General features: G+C 44.5%; 1 protein-coding gene across 5 annotated transcripts in view; it reads left to right on the top strand.

Moving 5' to 3' along the window:
• The window catches only part of FAT1 (FAT atypical cadherin 1), a 127,555-nt gene that overhangs the window by 94,382 nt on the left and 15,720 nt on the right, over nt 1–17,453 (top strand). For all 5 annotated transcript variants that reach the window (XM_045997973.1, XM_045997978.1, XM_045997975.1 and 2 more), the window contains exons 10-18: nt 1,398–5,465; nt 6,019–6,215; nt 8,635–8,788; nt 9,623–9,856; nt 11,246–11,635; nt 13,402–13,616; nt 13,866–14,003; nt 16,161–16,304; nt 16,852–17,049. In XM_045997973.1, coding sequence (XP_045853929.1) covers nt 1,398–5,465; nt 6,019–6,215; nt 8,635–8,788; nt 9,623–9,856; nt 11,246–11,635; nt 13,402–13,616; nt 13,866–14,003; nt 16,161–16,304; nt 16,852–17,049 — 5,738 coding nt within the window. The remainder of the gene's footprint in view (nt 1–1,397; nt 5,466–6,018; nt 6,216–8,634; nt 8,789–9,622; nt 9,857–11,245; nt 11,636–13,401; nt 13,617–13,865; nt 14,004–16,160; nt 16,305–16,851; nt 17,050–17,453) is intronic.

Here is a 17,453-nt window from a genome sequence, read left to right as displayed (position 1 = left end):
AAAACCAGACTGGATCTGGCCTCAGAAAAAATGGTATCATGGATTTTTGGAAAACACATTAAAAGAAGGAAATGAAGGCTGTAGAGGAAGTGTTGACTAACAGTGATGTGGGGACAGGGGTGCTCGGTCATTCTCCTGGTTTGCACACCACGCGGTAAGTTGTTCTGGCCTCTGAAGTGTACCCCACACAGTTGCAAACCTAGAGGAAAACAGAACTTAAAAAAGCAGTTAAGGGGCAAGTCAGCTTTGTTGTGGGGAAGTGTAATAGTTCATTTGGGGAAAATAAATGCAGTTCTGTGGCTAGGATAATGGATTGTGGACTCTGGTGTGAAACAGAAAAGGGATGAAGTGTGGGTGGATGGATTGAATCTGAGGGACCCCACAGCACTGCCTGAATCTATCCAGAGATGTAAACTGCTGAACTTCAGTAAACTGCTGGTGTCTCCAGAAAGATCTCGGTGATGATACAAAACCGGGAACTGTTACGGAATTGCATTTGAAGCTAAATCTATGTATACAGTATAACTGGAAAAGGTCCAAAGAGAAGCAAGGAATACAGTCTGTTCAGGGGGCGGCGGGGGGAGGGGTTCATTCTCTCAGCACTACTGATACTTGGGAGCAAAAAATCCTTTCTTATGGGGGCCGTCCGTGCATTGTAGGATGTTTAACAGCATCCCTGGTCTCTACTTAGCGGGTGTTAGCAGCACACTCTAGGTAGTGATAACCGAAAATGTGTCTAGACATGGCTGCATGTCCATGTAGGCGAGATCGCCCCCAATAGAGAGAACCAGGGACATAGAGGGCAGATTCACCTGAAAAAGATTAAGAAGGAAGTATGACTGAAATCTTTGAAGCCTGCATAGTGGGGCAGATTATACACAAACTCATTCATCAATTCCCTGAGTATTTAAAACAAGGGACAGCTCTCTTGAAGCTTGTTAAAGTTTCTTAGTGAATTGACGTCTTCCCTTTCATAATGAATAAGAATCTTGAGAACTTAGAGGCGATAAATGCTGAAACCAGAAGTATGTTCCAAAGGGTTTTTTGGGACTGGTGGAAAATTCTTACCTTACCTTACAAAAGGATAACCATACATTCCACAACAAGTATCTGGCTCAACCAATAGCAAGTGAGTTCTGGCTTTAGGTTATAGAGTAATCTTTCTTCTGTTTCTTTTCATACTTTATGGACAAAACTCGGAAAAATCTACTGTATTATAGGTGGCTAAAAATGAAATGAGTTCCGTTCAAATGTTGATAACTCCTGAATTTCTGTTTCATTTTAGAATATCACTTCTGAGGATAGCTTTGTCTCTGTATCTCCAACTGTGACTTGTATTGGTCCTTATGTTTTTCTCTAACATGTTTTTTTTCACTCCCCCTCACCCCCCCCCCCAGGAAATATTGGAAATTCTTTCACAATTGATCCCGTCTTGGGCTCTATAAAAACTGCCAAAGAGTTAGATCGAAACAGCCAGGTGGAATATGACTTAATGGTAAAAGTTACAGATCAAGGCAATCCACCTATGAGTGAAATAACTTCTGTGCATATCTTTGTCACGATTGCGGACAATGCCTCTCCTAAGTTTACATCAAGAGAATATTCTGTGGAAATCAGCGAAACTGTCAGCATTGGGAGTTTCGTCGGGATGGTTACAGCCCACAGTCAGTCATCGGTGGTGTATGAAATAAAAGATGGAAATGTAGCCGATGCTTTTGATATTAATCCACATTCTGGAAGTATCATCACTCAGAAAGCCCTGGATTTTGAAACTTTGCCCATTTATACATTGATCATCCAAGGAACTAACATGGCTGGTTTGTCTACTAACACAACTGTTCTGGTGCACCTGCAGGATGAAAATGACAACGTGCCCGTCTTTATGCAGGCAGAGTATACGGGACTCATTAGTGAATCAGCTTCAATCAACAGTGTGGTGCTAACTGACAAGAACATCCCGTTAGTGATTCGAGCAACCGATGCTGATAAAGAATCCAATGCTTTGCTTGTTTATCACATTGTTGAACCATCTGTACACAAATACTTTGCTATTGATTCTAGCACTGGTGCTATTCATACCGTGCTGAGTTTGGACTATGAAGAAACAAGTACTTTCCACTTCACCGTACAAGTGCACGACATGGGTACACCGCGTTTATTTGCTGCGTATGCGGCTAACGTGACCATCCGTGTAATCGACATTAATGATTGTCCTCCTGTGTTCTCCAAATCATTATATGAAGCATCTCTCTTGCTGCCAACATACAGAGGAGTCAAAGTCATCACAGTAAATGCCACAGATGCTGATTCAGGTGCATTCTCACAGTTGATGTACTCCATCACCGAAGGCAACATTGGGGAGAAGTTTTCTATGGACCACCAGACAGGGACTATAACTGTACAGAACACAACTCAGTTAAGGAGCCGGTATGAGTTAACCGTGAGAGTTTCTGATGGCAGATTTGTAAGCTTTACCTCTGTGAAAATTAACGTGAAAGAAAGCAAAGAAAGCCAACTGAAGTTTACCCAGGATTTCTACTCTGCAGTAGTGAAAGAGAATTCCACTGAAACCAGAACGTTAGCTGTCATTACTGCCATTGGGAACCCAATCAATGAGCCCTTGTTTTACCAGATCCTCAACCCAGACCGCAGATTTAAGATAAGCCGGACTTCAGGCGTGCTGTCAACCACAGGCATACCGTTCGATCGCGAACAGCAGGAGGCATTCGATGTGGTGGTAGAAGTGACCCAAGAACAGAAGCCTTCGGCAGTGGCCCACATCGTCGTCAAGGTCACCATAGAAGACCAGAACGACAATGCACCAGTGTTTGTCAACCTCCCTTACTATGCCGTTGTCAAAGTGGACACCGTGGTGGGCCACGTGATTCGCTACGTTACTGCCGTGGACCGAGACAGCGGCAGAAATGGGGAGGTGAATTACTACCTGAAGGAGCACCATGAACATTTTCAGATTGGATCCTCAGGCGAAATTTCGCTGAAAAAGCAATTTGAACCTGACACTTTAAATAAAGAATACCTCATCACAGTGGTCGCAAAAGATGGAGGGAACCCAGCCTTCTCCGCTGAAGTGATCGTGCCCATCACTGTTATGAATAAAGCCATGCCTGTGTTTGAGAAACCCTTCTACAGCGCCGAGGTGCCAGAGAACATCCAGGTGCACAGTCCAGTCGTCCACGTACAAGCCAACAGTCCGGAAGGCTTGAAAGTGTTCTATAGCATCACTGATGGAGATCCCTTCGGCCAGTTTACCATTAACTTCAACACCGGGGTCCTAAATGTCGTAGCTCCTCTGGACTTTGAGTCGCACCCAGCGTATAAGCTGAGCATCCGAGCGACGGACTCCCTGACCGGCACCCATGCCGAGGTGTTTGTGGACATCATCGTGGAAGACGTCAATGATAATGCTCCTGTCTTTGGTCAGCAGGCTTACGCCACAACGCTGTCTGAGGCATCCGTCATCGGCACGTCTGTCGTTCAAGTCAGAGCGACCGATTCAGATTCCGAAGCCAACAGAGGAATTTCCTACCACATGTTTGGGAATCACAGCAAAAGCCACGATCATTTCCACATCGACAGCAGCACTGGCCTCATTTCGCTCGTCAGGACTTTGGATTATGAGCAGTTCCAGCAGCACAGGATTTTTGTGAGGGCTGTGGATAGTGGCATGCCCCCCCTGAGCAGCGATGTGATCGTCACCGTGGAGGTCACAGACCTCAACGATAATCCACCGCTGTTTGACCAGCAGATTTATGAAGCCAGAATTAGCGAGCATGCCAGCCACGGGCATTTCGTGACCTGTGTCAAAGCCTATGATGCAGACAGTTCAGATGTAGACAAGTTGGACTATTCCATTCTGTCGGGCAACGACCAGAAGAATTTTGTCATGGACAGTGAGACGGGGATTATCACACTCTCAAACCTGCGCCGGCACACCTTGAAGCCGTTTTACAGTCTTAACGTTTCTGTTTCTGATGGAGTTTTTAGGGGTTCAGCTCAGGTTCACGTAACTGTTATTGGAGGCAATCTGCACAGCCCTGTTTTCCTTCAGAGCGAATATGAAGTGGAGTTAGCTGAAAATGCTCCCTTACACACCCTGGTGATTGAGGTCAGAGCAACCGATGGGGATTCTGGTATTTATGGTCACATTACTTACCATATTGTCAATGACTTTGCCAAAGACAGATTTTACACAAATGAGAGAGGACAGATATTTACTCTGGAGAAACTCGATCGAGAAACCCCAGCGGAGAAAGTGATCTCGGTTCGTTTAATGGCTAAGGATGCTGGAGGAAAGGTTGCCTTCTGCACCATTAATGTCATCCTTACAGATGACAATGACAACGCACCGCAGTTTCGAGCAGCCAGGTATGAAGTGGACATCGGCTCCAGTGCTCCCAAAGGGACGCCAGTCATTAAAGTTCTTGCAAGTGATGCTGATGAGGGATCCAATGCTGATGTCACCTATGCCATTGAAGCAGATTCTGAAAGTGTCACAGAGAATTTGGAAATTAACAAACTGTCTGGTGTAATAACTACAAAAGAAAGCTTAATTGGCTTGGAAAATGAGTTCTTCACTTTCTTCGTGAGAGCTGTGGATAGTGGGTCTCCATCCAGAGAATCTGTTGTCCCCGTCTATGTAAAAATACTTCCACCGGAAATACAACTTCCAAAGTTTTCAGAGCCATTTTATACCTACACGGTTTCAGAAGACCTGCCTATTGGGACAGAGATCGATCTCATCCGAGCAGAACATAGTGGGACCATTCTGTACAGCCTAGTCAAAGGGAATACTCCCGAAAGTAACAGGGATGAGTTCTTTGTGATCGACAGGCAGAGTGGAAGACTGAAACTGGAGAAGAGTCTTGATCATGAGACAACTAAGTGGTACCAGTTTTCTGTACTTGCCAAGTGCACTCATGAGGACTACGAAGTGGTGGCTTCTGTGGATGTCAGCATCCAAGTGAAAGATGCCAATGATAACAGCCCCGTGTTAGAGTCGAACCCGTATGAGGCATTTATTGTTGAAAACCTGCCAGCAGGAAGTAGAGTCATCCAGATCCGGGCATCCGATCTCGATTCGGGAACCAACGGCCAAGTCATGTACAGTCTAGATCAGTCACAAAGTGTAGAAGTCGTCGAATCTTTTGCCATTAATGTGGAGACAGGCTGGATTACGACCCTGAAGGAACTTGACCATGAGAAGAGAGACAATTACCAGATTCAAGTGGTTGCCTCAGATCACGGTGAGAAGGTTCAGCTGTCCTCCACCACCATTGTGGATGTTACAGTCACTGATGTCAACGACAGCCCCCCGCGGTTCACGGCAGAGATTTATAAAGGGACTGTGAGTGAAGATGATCCCCCAGGCGGTGTCATCGCCATCTTAAGTACCACGGATGCCGATTCTGAGGAGATTAACAGACAAGTTACATATTACATCACAGGTAAAATATTTAAATGCGAGGGTGTACGTTAAAAATAAATTGTGCTAGAGGTATACATTTTGAAGTGAATGTTTTGGGAAAATGAGGAGTTAAGGGGATGATTTTAGTAACGTTATATCTGCAATAAGTAGAAATAACATCTGTTAAGCTACATTTCAAGTTCTCTGAGGAAAGTGAACACTTGTTCCATTTGACTGTTTTTGATTTTTATGATTCATTCTGTTGAATTAGCATATGACAAATACATTATAATTAACTATAGTTTCAACATAGGCTGAAGTATTGTTTAGTAGGCTTTACATCTTACTTAATACTGTGTTTCAGTACACATTTTAATGCCTTGATTTGGGGAGGGGGTGGTAAGTGGGAAACCTAATATACCAAATTTAAACGTAAATAGTAATTTTTTTTTAAGTAATTCTTGTAAAAATGTAAAAATTCTTGTTATAATGTATAACATTATATATATTTTGAGCAGTTTCTTTCTCTAGTTACTTAGATCTTTCCTTATTTCAATAAACTTGACTGTCCTTTTCTTCCATTGATTTAATAGGAGGAGATCCTTTGGGACAGTTTGCTATTGAAAACATACAGAATGAATGGAAGGTCTATGTGAAGAAACCTCTAGACAGGGAAAAAAGGGACAATTATCTTCTGACCATCACAGCAACTGATGGGACCTTTTCATCCAAAGCCATAGTTGAAGTGAAAGTTCTTGATGCAAATGACAACAGTCCAGTCTGTGAAAAGGTGGGCTGTTCTTTCTATAGTATGAATTTCTATATTATGATTCCTTGTTCACCCTCTGAGTAGGACTGTCATGGGATGCCGGGTGTGATTCAGTTGTGTTTCATATTATAGCCTCTTACTGTTTAAGCGGAGGTGAGTGTTCAGTGAAGCAGGAGTTGGAGTGGCTCTGGAACTCTTTTGGGGAATGCTAAGTCATTTAAAAATCTCATTCAAAAACACTAAATCATAGGCAGGATTACAGTTTAAACAAGCTCTGAGAAATTTTCATTCCCTTTCTTGGGGGATGCGATTATTCTGGGGAGACTCCCGAGCAAAGCTCCATTTTGCTTTCACAAGTTGGTTTTGGGCAGCACCTGCTCTCGCACACACCTGAGAAACGACGAGGTAAATGAGGATTTTCCTAGAGCGGTAGAGCCCATTGACTTAGGAGAACAGATACACCAGAGAGGAGCTGCTCCCGTCCGGGGCCCTGGGGGAGGCCTGGAGCCGCCGTGCTCCTTGCAGCTGGGGAAGGAGTAGCAGCTCAGCCTTGGGGACGTGGTGCTCAGATAAGCAAGGGGATCGGGACTCAGCCCCTGTTTGTACTTGGGAGGTGGCGATGACGTGAACGAAGAGTTCCTTAAAGAAGATGAGTTTGTTGGGATCAGGTGCATGTAGGTGATAACGTGAGAGCACGGATGGGAGGGTAGACAGAGGGGGCCGAGGGAGAGAAAGGACAAGCTGGTGCCCTTGGTGCTGCCCGCGTGGGACAGCAGGGCAGAAGTGTCGAATCAGGTTTGACTCTGCTCTTGGCTATAAGAAGAAGAGGGAGAAAGAACAAAGATACAGCATAGGGTAGCGTTGGTCTAAGAGGAAGAGTGTTGTGTCCAGGTAAGACTTGGTGTGAGGTAAGGGGACACTCTGGAGTAGGTTTTGTAGACGTTGAGAGAGACGGCAAGACTAAAGATGGGAACTCGGGACAGATGTAAACTTGGCAGTTTCTACTGTGAACTGACATTGGAATCCACTTGAGAGGATAATAACAAAAAGGGACAGAGTCCACAGGGGTATTTCCAGGGGAGAGGGGAGGAGGAAGCAGAGGCGGGTGGAGGGGACCATACCAGGCAGTGTTACCGATGCGCAGGAGGAGAGGATTTTTAGGAGGCAGGACAGCGAGTGGAGGTTTGGCGGCCAGGCACATGAGGAAGATGTGGAATGGGACTTTGGGACTCGGAGACTGGCTTGGAGACCATGGACTCTGTATCCTGATGTGGATAGATGCCAGGCTGCAGAGAGAGTGTGTGTGAATACACACACGGATTTGGCCAGTTGAAGAAAGAGGGGAGTCCGAGGAAGGGTGAAGAGTGGTAGATAAAGGGAAGGCTGGGGGAGTGAGGGACAGTGGTCTTGGAGAGCGACAGGAGCTGGGGCAGTGTCGCAGCAGTGGACGGGGACAGAGCCATTCTCCGGAAAGCATAGTGTCGTCAGGAGGGACGGGAGCTCCAGAGGAATGAAGAGTTCAGTCCACATGCAGACTTTCTGGCAGTAGCGTTTTGTGTGGGTTGGTGGCGGAGGAGTGGAGGATGTCTGTGTGTCTTACAGAAAATAAATGTGTTTTGCTTGCTTGCCTCTTTTTTTTTCTTTTTTTTAATACTTGGCATATTATTTGGATACAATGCCTTGTCATCTTTGGGAATAATAAAATTAGGACGTTAAATCATTTGAAATCATCAGTATTGCACAGTATCCTGTTTCATGAGCCATAAAATGTCGTTTACCTAAAACTGAGCTCACATTGAGAAAGAAAAGTCAACAAAATCTTAACCTGTTTGTCTTATGTTTTGGTTTATGGCAGAAGTTTCTGATTAGTTGGAAGTGGAACTAACCGTTCATTATGTTCAAGTTCGGTCAGCTGGGAAGGGAGGGAGTGGAGGAGAAGAGCCCCAGAACCCCCGCCCCCAGGGACCTTGGGGATTCTCTGTTTTCTCTCGTGACATGGGGATCACTGGTGTCTCAACTGCAATTATAGCTGGTCATGTGTTGGGAACGATTGCAACTGATGAATTTCCTGTATTGAAAAGAAGTAGACATGATGTAACAGGCATTTACTCTCCAGTTTTTGGATAAATATGGAATACTACTTATGTTTTCTTACAAGAACTTAAGTTGAACATGAACCCAGCTCAGAGATGTCAAGTATTCAAATTTCTGTGGGTAAATGTCAGATTAGATTCTTTCAGTGAGAGAGGAGTTACTTGTTACGTGACTCTGTTTTGTTTTAAAAGAAAAAGAGTTTTCAAAGCTCCTTGGATTTTAAATTTCATCATGTCCCATGTTTTCTGTGACCAAAGTTAAATGATTTTTTTTCCCCATTATTCCCTTGGCAGTCATGTTAACCCTTCATGTTTTATGTTCACGACATTACTTAAAATCTTTGTAGACTTTATACTCAGACACGATTCCGGAAGACGCCTTTCCTGGGAAGCTGATCCTACAGGTTTCTGCTACCGATGCGGACATCCGCTCCAACGCGGAAATTACTTACACGTTGTTTGGTCCAGGCGCAGAAAAATTCAAACTAAATCCAGACACAGGTAAAGACGGGGCTTTGCAAAATTAACTATGTTCCAATAAAGTCATCTCATATATGTGGGTGGTTTAGGTCCCGTGTAAAATTTGAAATTACATTCTGTTCCTATAAAATGTACTCTGATACTACAAAATTGGCATCTTTTAGAAATCTACACAACAATTTGCTGTGTAAAATTTGGGGTGAGATTAAAAAAAATTAACAACATCACCACCTACTTGAACCAAGGATTTAAAATTGAGATTAGTATCAACTTTTTTTAAAAAAATTGTTGAAAAATTTAAGTATCTCTCAAACTTTCTGCTTTATCTATTTTGTATATAGTTTGTTTTCTTCAGTTCGTGGGCATAACTTATTTAGCATACTCCTTAAAATGATTAGTAGTATTCTATTTGTATTTAAATCTTTAAAACTGTTTTCCCTCCTCTAATTTGTATTTTGTTAAAATCACAGTTTTCTGGCAGCTTCCCCTGCCCCAGAATTAATTGTAAACATATGAAGCTATGAGTCAATTTAAAAATATTTTAGATTTGGTAAATTAAGTAGTGCTTTTTTTTTTTCTTCTTCTGTTTTTGTGACTTTATATATAATCTGAGAGGCGCTGGCCTTGAAATCTTTATGAGTTGAAGAGCTGGCAGCTGGCAGGGTCTGGAAACCTAGCTCTCCCTGGGCTCCTGCAGCTGTTGACTCCTGTCACTGATACCACTGTGCCTCCCCGGTTCTGTCATCTCCCCAGTTCTGTCATCGCAAGAGAGAAGGGGGAGAAATGGTAAGATGGGCATTTGCAGTTCACATCTTAGCATTTCAAATGAGTCCGTTTACTTTTGTTTGTTTTTAGGTGAACTGAAAACATTAGCCCCTCTTGATCGTGAGGAGCAAGCAGTTTATAACCTCCTGGTCAAGGCCACAGACGGAGGGGGCAGATTCTGTCAGGCTAATGTTGTGCTCACATTAGAAGACGTGAACGATAATGCCCCCGAGTTCTCCACCGACACATATGCCATCACCGTGTTTGAGAACACAGAGCCTGGGACGCTGCTGACCAGGGTGCAGGCCACGGATGCGGACACAGGTACTGTCTAGGTGATGCTTTTTGTCTTTAAGATGTGCTCGAGGATTGCAGGGACGGACCTCTGTCCAAAACACATCCCAAATTCAACCTCTTTGACTTAACCTTACCTTAGGCTTATCAAATAACTTGTATTATTTAATTTCTCAGCTTTAAAAGTAGAATGGAATCTTTAGAATTTTTTTTTTTAAGATTATATTTATTTATTTGACAGAGAGATCACAAGCAGGCAGAGAGGCAGGCAGAGAGAGAGGAGGAAGCTGACTCCCCGGCGAGCAGAGAGCCCGATGTGGGGCTTGATCCCAGGACCGTGGGATCATGACCTGAGCTGAAGGCAGAGGCTTAATCTGCTGAGCCACCCAGGCACCCCATGAATTCATTTTTTTTTTTAATATTTTCTTTATTTGACAAATCACAACTAGGCAGAGAGAGAGGAGGAAGTAGGCTCCCTGCGGAGCAGAGAGCCCGATGTGGGGCTCGATCCCAGGACCCTGGGATCATGACCTGAGCCGAAGGCAGAGGCTTTAACCCACTGAGCCACCCAGGTGCCCCATGAATTCATTTTTTAATGAATATTTGAAGTCCCCAAATTGTGCCCCATGTACTTAACTATTGTGGGACATCTGTGATGTCCCTAAAATTATGGTTAGTGACTATATTAACTGATCTTCGTATCTATGTGAATTAATGAAGTGAAGTGTTATGTTGTAAATAAACCATTAGTACCATAGATGTGTTAATGTGGAAACAGAACAGAAGCAAATGTTACATTGGTATAGTTCAACAGACCTTTCATAATTTTATGGAGAGTACAATCCTCTAGGACACATGTTTATAACATTTGCATAGCAGAGAATAAAAATAATTTTTTTTTTAAAGATTTTTATTTATTTTGACAAATGGAGATCACAAGTAGGCAGAGAGGCAGGCAGAAAGAGAGGAGGAAGCAGGCTCCCTGCTGAGCAGAGAGCCCGATGCGGGGGCTCAATCCCAGGACCCTGGGATCATGACCTGAGCCGAAGGCAGAAGCTTTAACCCACTGAGCCACCCAGGCGCCCCTAAAAATAATTTCTTAAGTCGTACTAGTACTGAAGAATTAGAGCAGTAACAAAAATGTTGCTTCTCAGATCTTTTACTTCGTTTTAAAAGTGCTGCTGGGTATTAGAGCATACATTCCTATAGAGCATCGTCTTAAAAAGCCAGTGACTATGAAATCATGTTTAAGTTAGTAAATTGTTAATGAAAACGTTTGCTTTTTAAAGATGATGGTCATGAGAATGTCTAAGTAATGTTTATTAGCGTTTTCCCTTTTAAAAATATGCTACATGTTTTCTCAAAAAATAGTTTAAATTTCTCCAAATAAAAGTCTGACATGCGGTCATATACCACCAGGACTGAATCAGAAGATCTCCTACTCACTGACCGACTCGGCGGATGGGCAGTTCTCCATCAATGAACTATCTGGAATCATTCAGTTAGAAAGGCCCTTGGATAGAGAACAGCAGGCCGTGTACACCCTAACTTTGAAAGCCACGGATCAAGGTTTGCCGAGGAGGTTGACCGCAACAGGCACTGTCATTGTGTCGGTTTTGGACATAAATGACAACCCACCTGTGTTCGAATACCGTGAATACGGTGCCACCGTGTCTGAGGACATTCTCATCGGAACAGAAGTTCTTCAAGTGTATGCGGCCAGCCGGGATATTGAAGCAAATGCAGAAATCACCTACTCGATAATAAGTGGAAACGAACATGGAAAATTCAGCATAGATTCTAAAACAGGTAACCTACCCTGTGAATGAGAGGAGGCCCTTCATTCTGCCCCAAAGGCTAGCTCTCCCAGCACTTTACCTGCTACAGAGAGAGCAGAAATTGGCTGTGGCTACTGTGAAAAGATAAAACTTGAGTTTTCTTTGTGTTGTTACTTTAAGTGGGATTCAGAGTGGTTTAGACCTTTAAGTGGAAAATTAAAGAATCACACTCTAGTGCTTCAGTCAAGATGGCATAAAGATAAAGAGTAGAAGATAGAAGAGGACATTGCGTAATGGTCCCTTGCTCTCTCCCATAGTGAGCCCACGTGAAAGTAGCTTCTTTTGCAAAACAGTGGTTTCGACCTCTTTGATCTTAGTTTCCACAGGGGGCATCTGATAATTCATTAAAATTGAGGTTTCCATTTTGCTAGTTATATAGAATATACAAAGTCCTTTGAATCAAACTGAGTGGCGGCTATCTGCAAGGTCAAGAGTCAAAGCAACCAGTGGCTGACTCTTGCTGCGTAAACACTTCCGTTGTCTTGTTAACTGAGGTCTGAAACCCCTGTAAGTCTTCAAACCTTGTAAAAAAAAGTCACTCCTTTTAGACCGCATTTAATTGTGTAAGAGTAGGAGTGTGATGATGCTGTTTAAAAACATTTTTTTAAAGATTTTATTTATTTATTTGACAGAGAGAGATCACAGGTAGGCAGAGAGGCAGGCAGAGACAGAGGGGAAGCAGGCTCTCCGCTGAGCAGGGAGCCTGATGTGGGGCTCCATCCCAGGACCCTGAGATCATGACCTGAGCCAAAGGCAAAGGCTTAACCCACTGAGCCACCCGGGCACCCTAAAAACATATTTTTAATGCATATCATAGAATTACTGTTTTTTTTTTTTTAATATTTTATTTATTTGACAGAGAGAAATCACAACTAGGCAGAGAGGCAGGCAGAGAGAGAGGAGGAAGCAGGCTCCCCGCGGAGCAGAGAGCCCGATGTGGGGCTCGATCCCAGGACCTTGGGATCATGACCTGAACCGAAGGCAGAGGCTTTAACCCACTGAGCCACCCAGGCACCCCTAGAATTACTGTTTTTAGGGCTCCTTCACAGGATGGACTATAAAGAAGGGTGTTGTTTTGTGTTTTGTTTTTTTTAAAAGATTTTTATTTATTTATTTGAGAGCACGAGAGGGGAGAAGGTCAGAGGGAGAAGTAGACTCCCCGTGGAGCTAGGAGCCTGATGCGGAACTCAATCCCGGGACTCCGGGATCATGACCTGAGCCAAAGGCAGCCGTTTAACCAACTGAGCCACCCAGGCGCCCTAAAGAAGGGGGTGTTAAAGGAATTGTTAAATCAAAAAGTGATCTTTTTTTAGTGACAGGATGTGAATAGTTATTCTGGAGATTAAAAAAAAAGATGTACATTTCTTTAAAAGAAAAACTTCTGTGAGAAGGAAAAGGAAAATAAAAAGTAGAATTCTTTTTCCTTTGTATGTTATTAGAGGGATGTCTATAGTAAACTGTGTTTTGGAAGAGAGAAGAGATACAATCACTTTTTCTAGTGGGATATGGGTAGTATTGACTAGGGAAGCAATTTAAATATCGCAGAGAAATAAATGAGCATCCATGAGTGGGCAGATTCATAATTTGTAATTGCTGAGTTAAGATACTTGAAAACCTGCATAAATGATAAGCAAACTTTTGGGGCAGAAGTGGTTTGTGTAGAAGTGTGTTCCCGTCACCGTGGGAGGAAATGGTAGCACTTAAAAGTCCTGAAAGTCGTTTTGATTTTCTGTCTAGGGGCCATATTTATCATTGAGAATCTGGATTATGAAAGCTCTCATGAATATTACCTGACTGTCGAGGCCACTGATGGAGGCACGCCTTCCTTAAGTGATGTTGCAACTGTGAACATTAATGTAACCGATATCAATGACAACTCCCCTGTGTTCAGCCAAGACACCTACACGGCAGTAATCAGTGAGGACGCCCTTCTCGAGCAGTCCGTCATCACGGTGTGTCTCTTCTCTACCGTGTTCTTTTGGATCTTTGCAGGAAATTTCGGAGAATCAATGGAGTTTTTGTTGTGGCCTTACTCGAAAATAATTGGAAGATGTGGAAATGTCTTTTGTTATTCCAGTCAATTACTAAGTCTGTTGTAAATTACTGCTTTATAACAACTAGCTATTGATATCAGAAATGGGCTTAGTAGACTCCGGCCCCTTCCTTAGCTGTCTCCTAAGCAGGAGTCTGATGTTTCCTAGGTTATGGCTGATGACGCCGATGGACCTTCAAACAGCCACATCCGCTATTCGATTATAGATGGTAACCAAGGAAGTCCGTTTACAATTGACCCTACCAGGGGAGAAGTGAAAGTGACCAAGCTTCTGGACCGGGAAACAGTATGTGCAAAAGTTTGCTTTAAATTGTTTACAAATCACCAAATCAGTACATACAAGTTCCTTGTGGTCATGTCTATCACATGATGGGAAGTATGGGAAGGGTAGAACCAGCCTTGTTCAGGCACTGACAAGCAAGGTACAAACACTTGAAAAGTAATTCCAGTAGGGAAATCTCAGGAGTGTAAGAGATGTGTTTCATAGGGATAGAAGTTGGAATAATAAAGGTTTATCTTCAGGAAGAAACTACTTTTGGCTCCATTGTTTGGAGACACTTCATGGAGCTAGTCATTAGGTTTTCAGTAATGGCAGAGACTCAGAAAACCATTGTCGTTGAGAGAAGGGGAGGCCCCGTGAGGAGCTTTGTCAACAGAGGCATGGGAACAGGAGGATGTGCGTATGTATTTAGGTCACTGTATTGGGCTGTGTTGGAGGAGAAGAATCCTACCAAGAAGTGAGGGACACGGTAGAATGGTGTGCGAGGAACACATCCGAGGCTCAGACTGGATGCTCCAAGCAGCGGGGGTTAGTGAGCAGTTACGAGCCCGGGTGTAACTCTCCGAGGAGACCGGTGGGAAGGTGAGAGCCACGGTAGGTGTGATGGTGGTCAGCCTGTGAGCCTCCAGCGAGGCAGGCAGACCAGCCCCCATTACTGTACCACGAGGCAACCGGAGCCCGGTTGGCAGGTGCCGTGACGAGCGAGTGAGAAGACAAATGTGGAGACTCCGTGAGGGAGAAATCCGAATCTGCACAGCTCAGATAAGGCCCTGTGTGGGAAGCAGCAGCATCCGAGATGGCGGTTGTCATCCACCATCTGGGGCTGGGGACTGCCTTCCGAGAGCCAGGGTGTCGTGAGGCCATTGACTCTGCCCTGGGAGAGGTTTGATGCGTTGAGTTTTGGAGGAGAGTGGCTTATGTAAGGAGAAATTTTCAGCCAGCATTTGGAGATTTTACTCAAACTTAAGAAATGTGAAAGCTGGAAATACAGATAGGGCTCGGGCCTCTGGAGAGGATGATAGAGGCAGCTTGAGATAGTGAGTAAATCTGAGCAACCGGAGAGAGGAAAGCCATGCTGTACCTCCGTCCCTCTGTCCCTCCACTCACACACTCAGGGAGCTGCCAGGAGAGGTCACAAAGTCCAGAAGTGAATTAAAAGGACATTGGTGACCGTGGAGTATAGTTTCAGAACACTCGCGGGTAGAGCTAAGGTGACAGGGATCTGGGAGTACAGTGATAAGCTGCCTCATTCAAGTCTCAGTTCTTCCATTCCTTTTGCAACCTGTTACTGTTGAGCAGGGACTTTGCAAGAGCTTAGGAAGTCCGACTGTTAGGCTTACGGTTGCCGTGCTGCTGGCTGAACAGATCTGAGTGTTTGTGTCTGACGCACCTGTCCGCACCTTTAATGCACTGAAGTTCAGGACAGTGGTGTGTGGCGTGTCCCAGGCACCCTGCAGGACTCGTATTCTGCAGAACATACTCTGGGGTTTAGCCCACTTTCTGGCATCTCCCACCTCTTCCTCTGGAAGAGAGCTTCAAAGGAGCCTGCCCTCGAACGGAATCCACCTCACTTGACGGAATCCACCTCACTTGACGTAGTTTCCCTTGTAGGGGAGGGCGTCACAAAGAACTCACCCTAAGGGCTTTGGACAGGGGACTGTAATCTGAGTGTAAAAGGGATGGGGGAGGGTGATCTGGGGTGTCCTGAGGTGTAGAAGATGAGGAAACCCTCAGGGCTAGAAGACGGCTTCCCTCGGCTTCTGGCAGACAGTCCCATTTGGGCTTTAGAGAAAGCTGCCGTCCTCTTACTGCGAGTGCAACAGCCTTCGAGCTCTGTTACTGTTTTTCTCATTGTATTACTTCTCTGTTACACGTCCCATTAATCTGTTATTAAAGTGGGAAAGCTTTGATGGAATGAGAATGTCTGGAGTGCATCAGAGACTCTAACTACCAGAGGTCACTTCTGTTGAGCGCACACATTCCGATGTGTAGGTATTTGCAGCGTGCTTGTCGTCGTTCAGAGAATTGCCCACGTATGAGACACAGCACGTGAGGACGGTTACTCAGGTCTGCCCTTCCAGGCTGCCAGTCCACGTCTGATGAAACCCTGGGTTTGAGCCTTGTGAAGTGGACGTATGTTCTCTTTGTCTTGTGTTTGAACAGATTTCAGGTTACACACTGACGGTTCAGGCATCTGACAACGGCAGTCCGTCCCGGGTCAACACGACCACCGTGAACATCGACGTGTCGGATGTCAACGACAATGCCCCGGTCTTCTCCAAGGAAAACTACAGCGTCATCATCCAGGTAATCTCGGGGATGCTAGAGGGCTTGTCGAACACCTGCCTTTGGAAATGAGCTTTTCTTTCGGCCTCAGTTTGTTGGAAATAGCTTTCTTTTCCAAAAACTACTTTTTAGAAAAACAGGGAGAGCAAAATCTGTCTGTCAGTACTACAAAATGAACGTTTTCAAGACAGAGCTAAGCTTTTCTCTCTTCTTTTTGTGCTTTGCTTTTTAACACATTCTCACTGGCTTGATCCTTAATCATATTTTCTGCTGTCCTGTATGGAGAGGCGTCAGAGACTCTCATCCACATCCTCCCTTTTCCTCCTCCCTGACTCCATCCCCCTTGCACTTCTGCCCACGCATCCTTTCCTCTCCCACGTGCCCTCCCCAAGCCCTCCCAACATCACTGCCCCCCCCCACCCCGTCTTCTCTGTCCTCCTGTCCGGTGGGACACAGCAAGGCTTTGTGTTCTGTTTACTTAACGTTACAGAAAAACCTGCCTGTGTCTCTAACCACATAGATTCGGTCTTGTTGAAAGTCGTGTGTTTTTGGTCCTTGTACCCTGCAGGAAAATAAGCCGGTGGGTTTCAGCGTGCTGCAGCTGGTTGTGACCGACAGGGACTCCTCGCATAACGGCCCGCCCTTCTTCTTTACTGTCGTGAGTGGGAATGAGGACGGGGCCTTTGAAGTGAACCAGCAAGGGGTCCTGCTGACCTCAGCTGCCATAAAGAGGAAGGAGAAAGATCATTACCTCCTGCACATTAAGGTATGAAAGTCTTCCTGATTTTGTTGTGGATTCCTAGGGGAGCGCTCCTTTGGAAGCTGTCTCCTTGTGTGTGAACAGCTTACGTTTCATGAGAAAACAAAATGAGTATAATTGTGGGGGTTTTTTACTTGTTTGTTTTTGGGCTTCTTTGCCATACCTTTGTTTTGATCCCAGTGCACACTGAGGGGGTCTCATTTATTCATTTGGTTACTTCATCATAGACCTTGACGGAGCTAAGCTTCCTTACGAGTTAGCAAAAAGGCTGTGAAGAAATATTTATCCTTTTCCTAGATGGGCTTCTTATATAGAGAAATAAATATCTAGTCATTGGTAATTTTTTAAAACATGAACAGTGTACATATATTTTAGTCAGAAGTGTAAACAAAGACCAAGGTGTTTTTGTT

The sequence above is a fragment of the Meles meles genome, chromosome 2, assembly GCF_922984935.1.
Source record: "Meles meles chromosome 2, mMelMel3.1 paternal haplotype, whole genome shotgun sequence".
Classification (NCBI taxonomy): domain Eukaryota; kingdom Metazoa; phylum Chordata; class Mammalia; order Carnivora; family Mustelidae; genus Meles; species Meles meles.
Note: the sequence above shows the minus strand (reverse complement) of the source record. Positions and strands in the feature narration are given on the sequence as shown.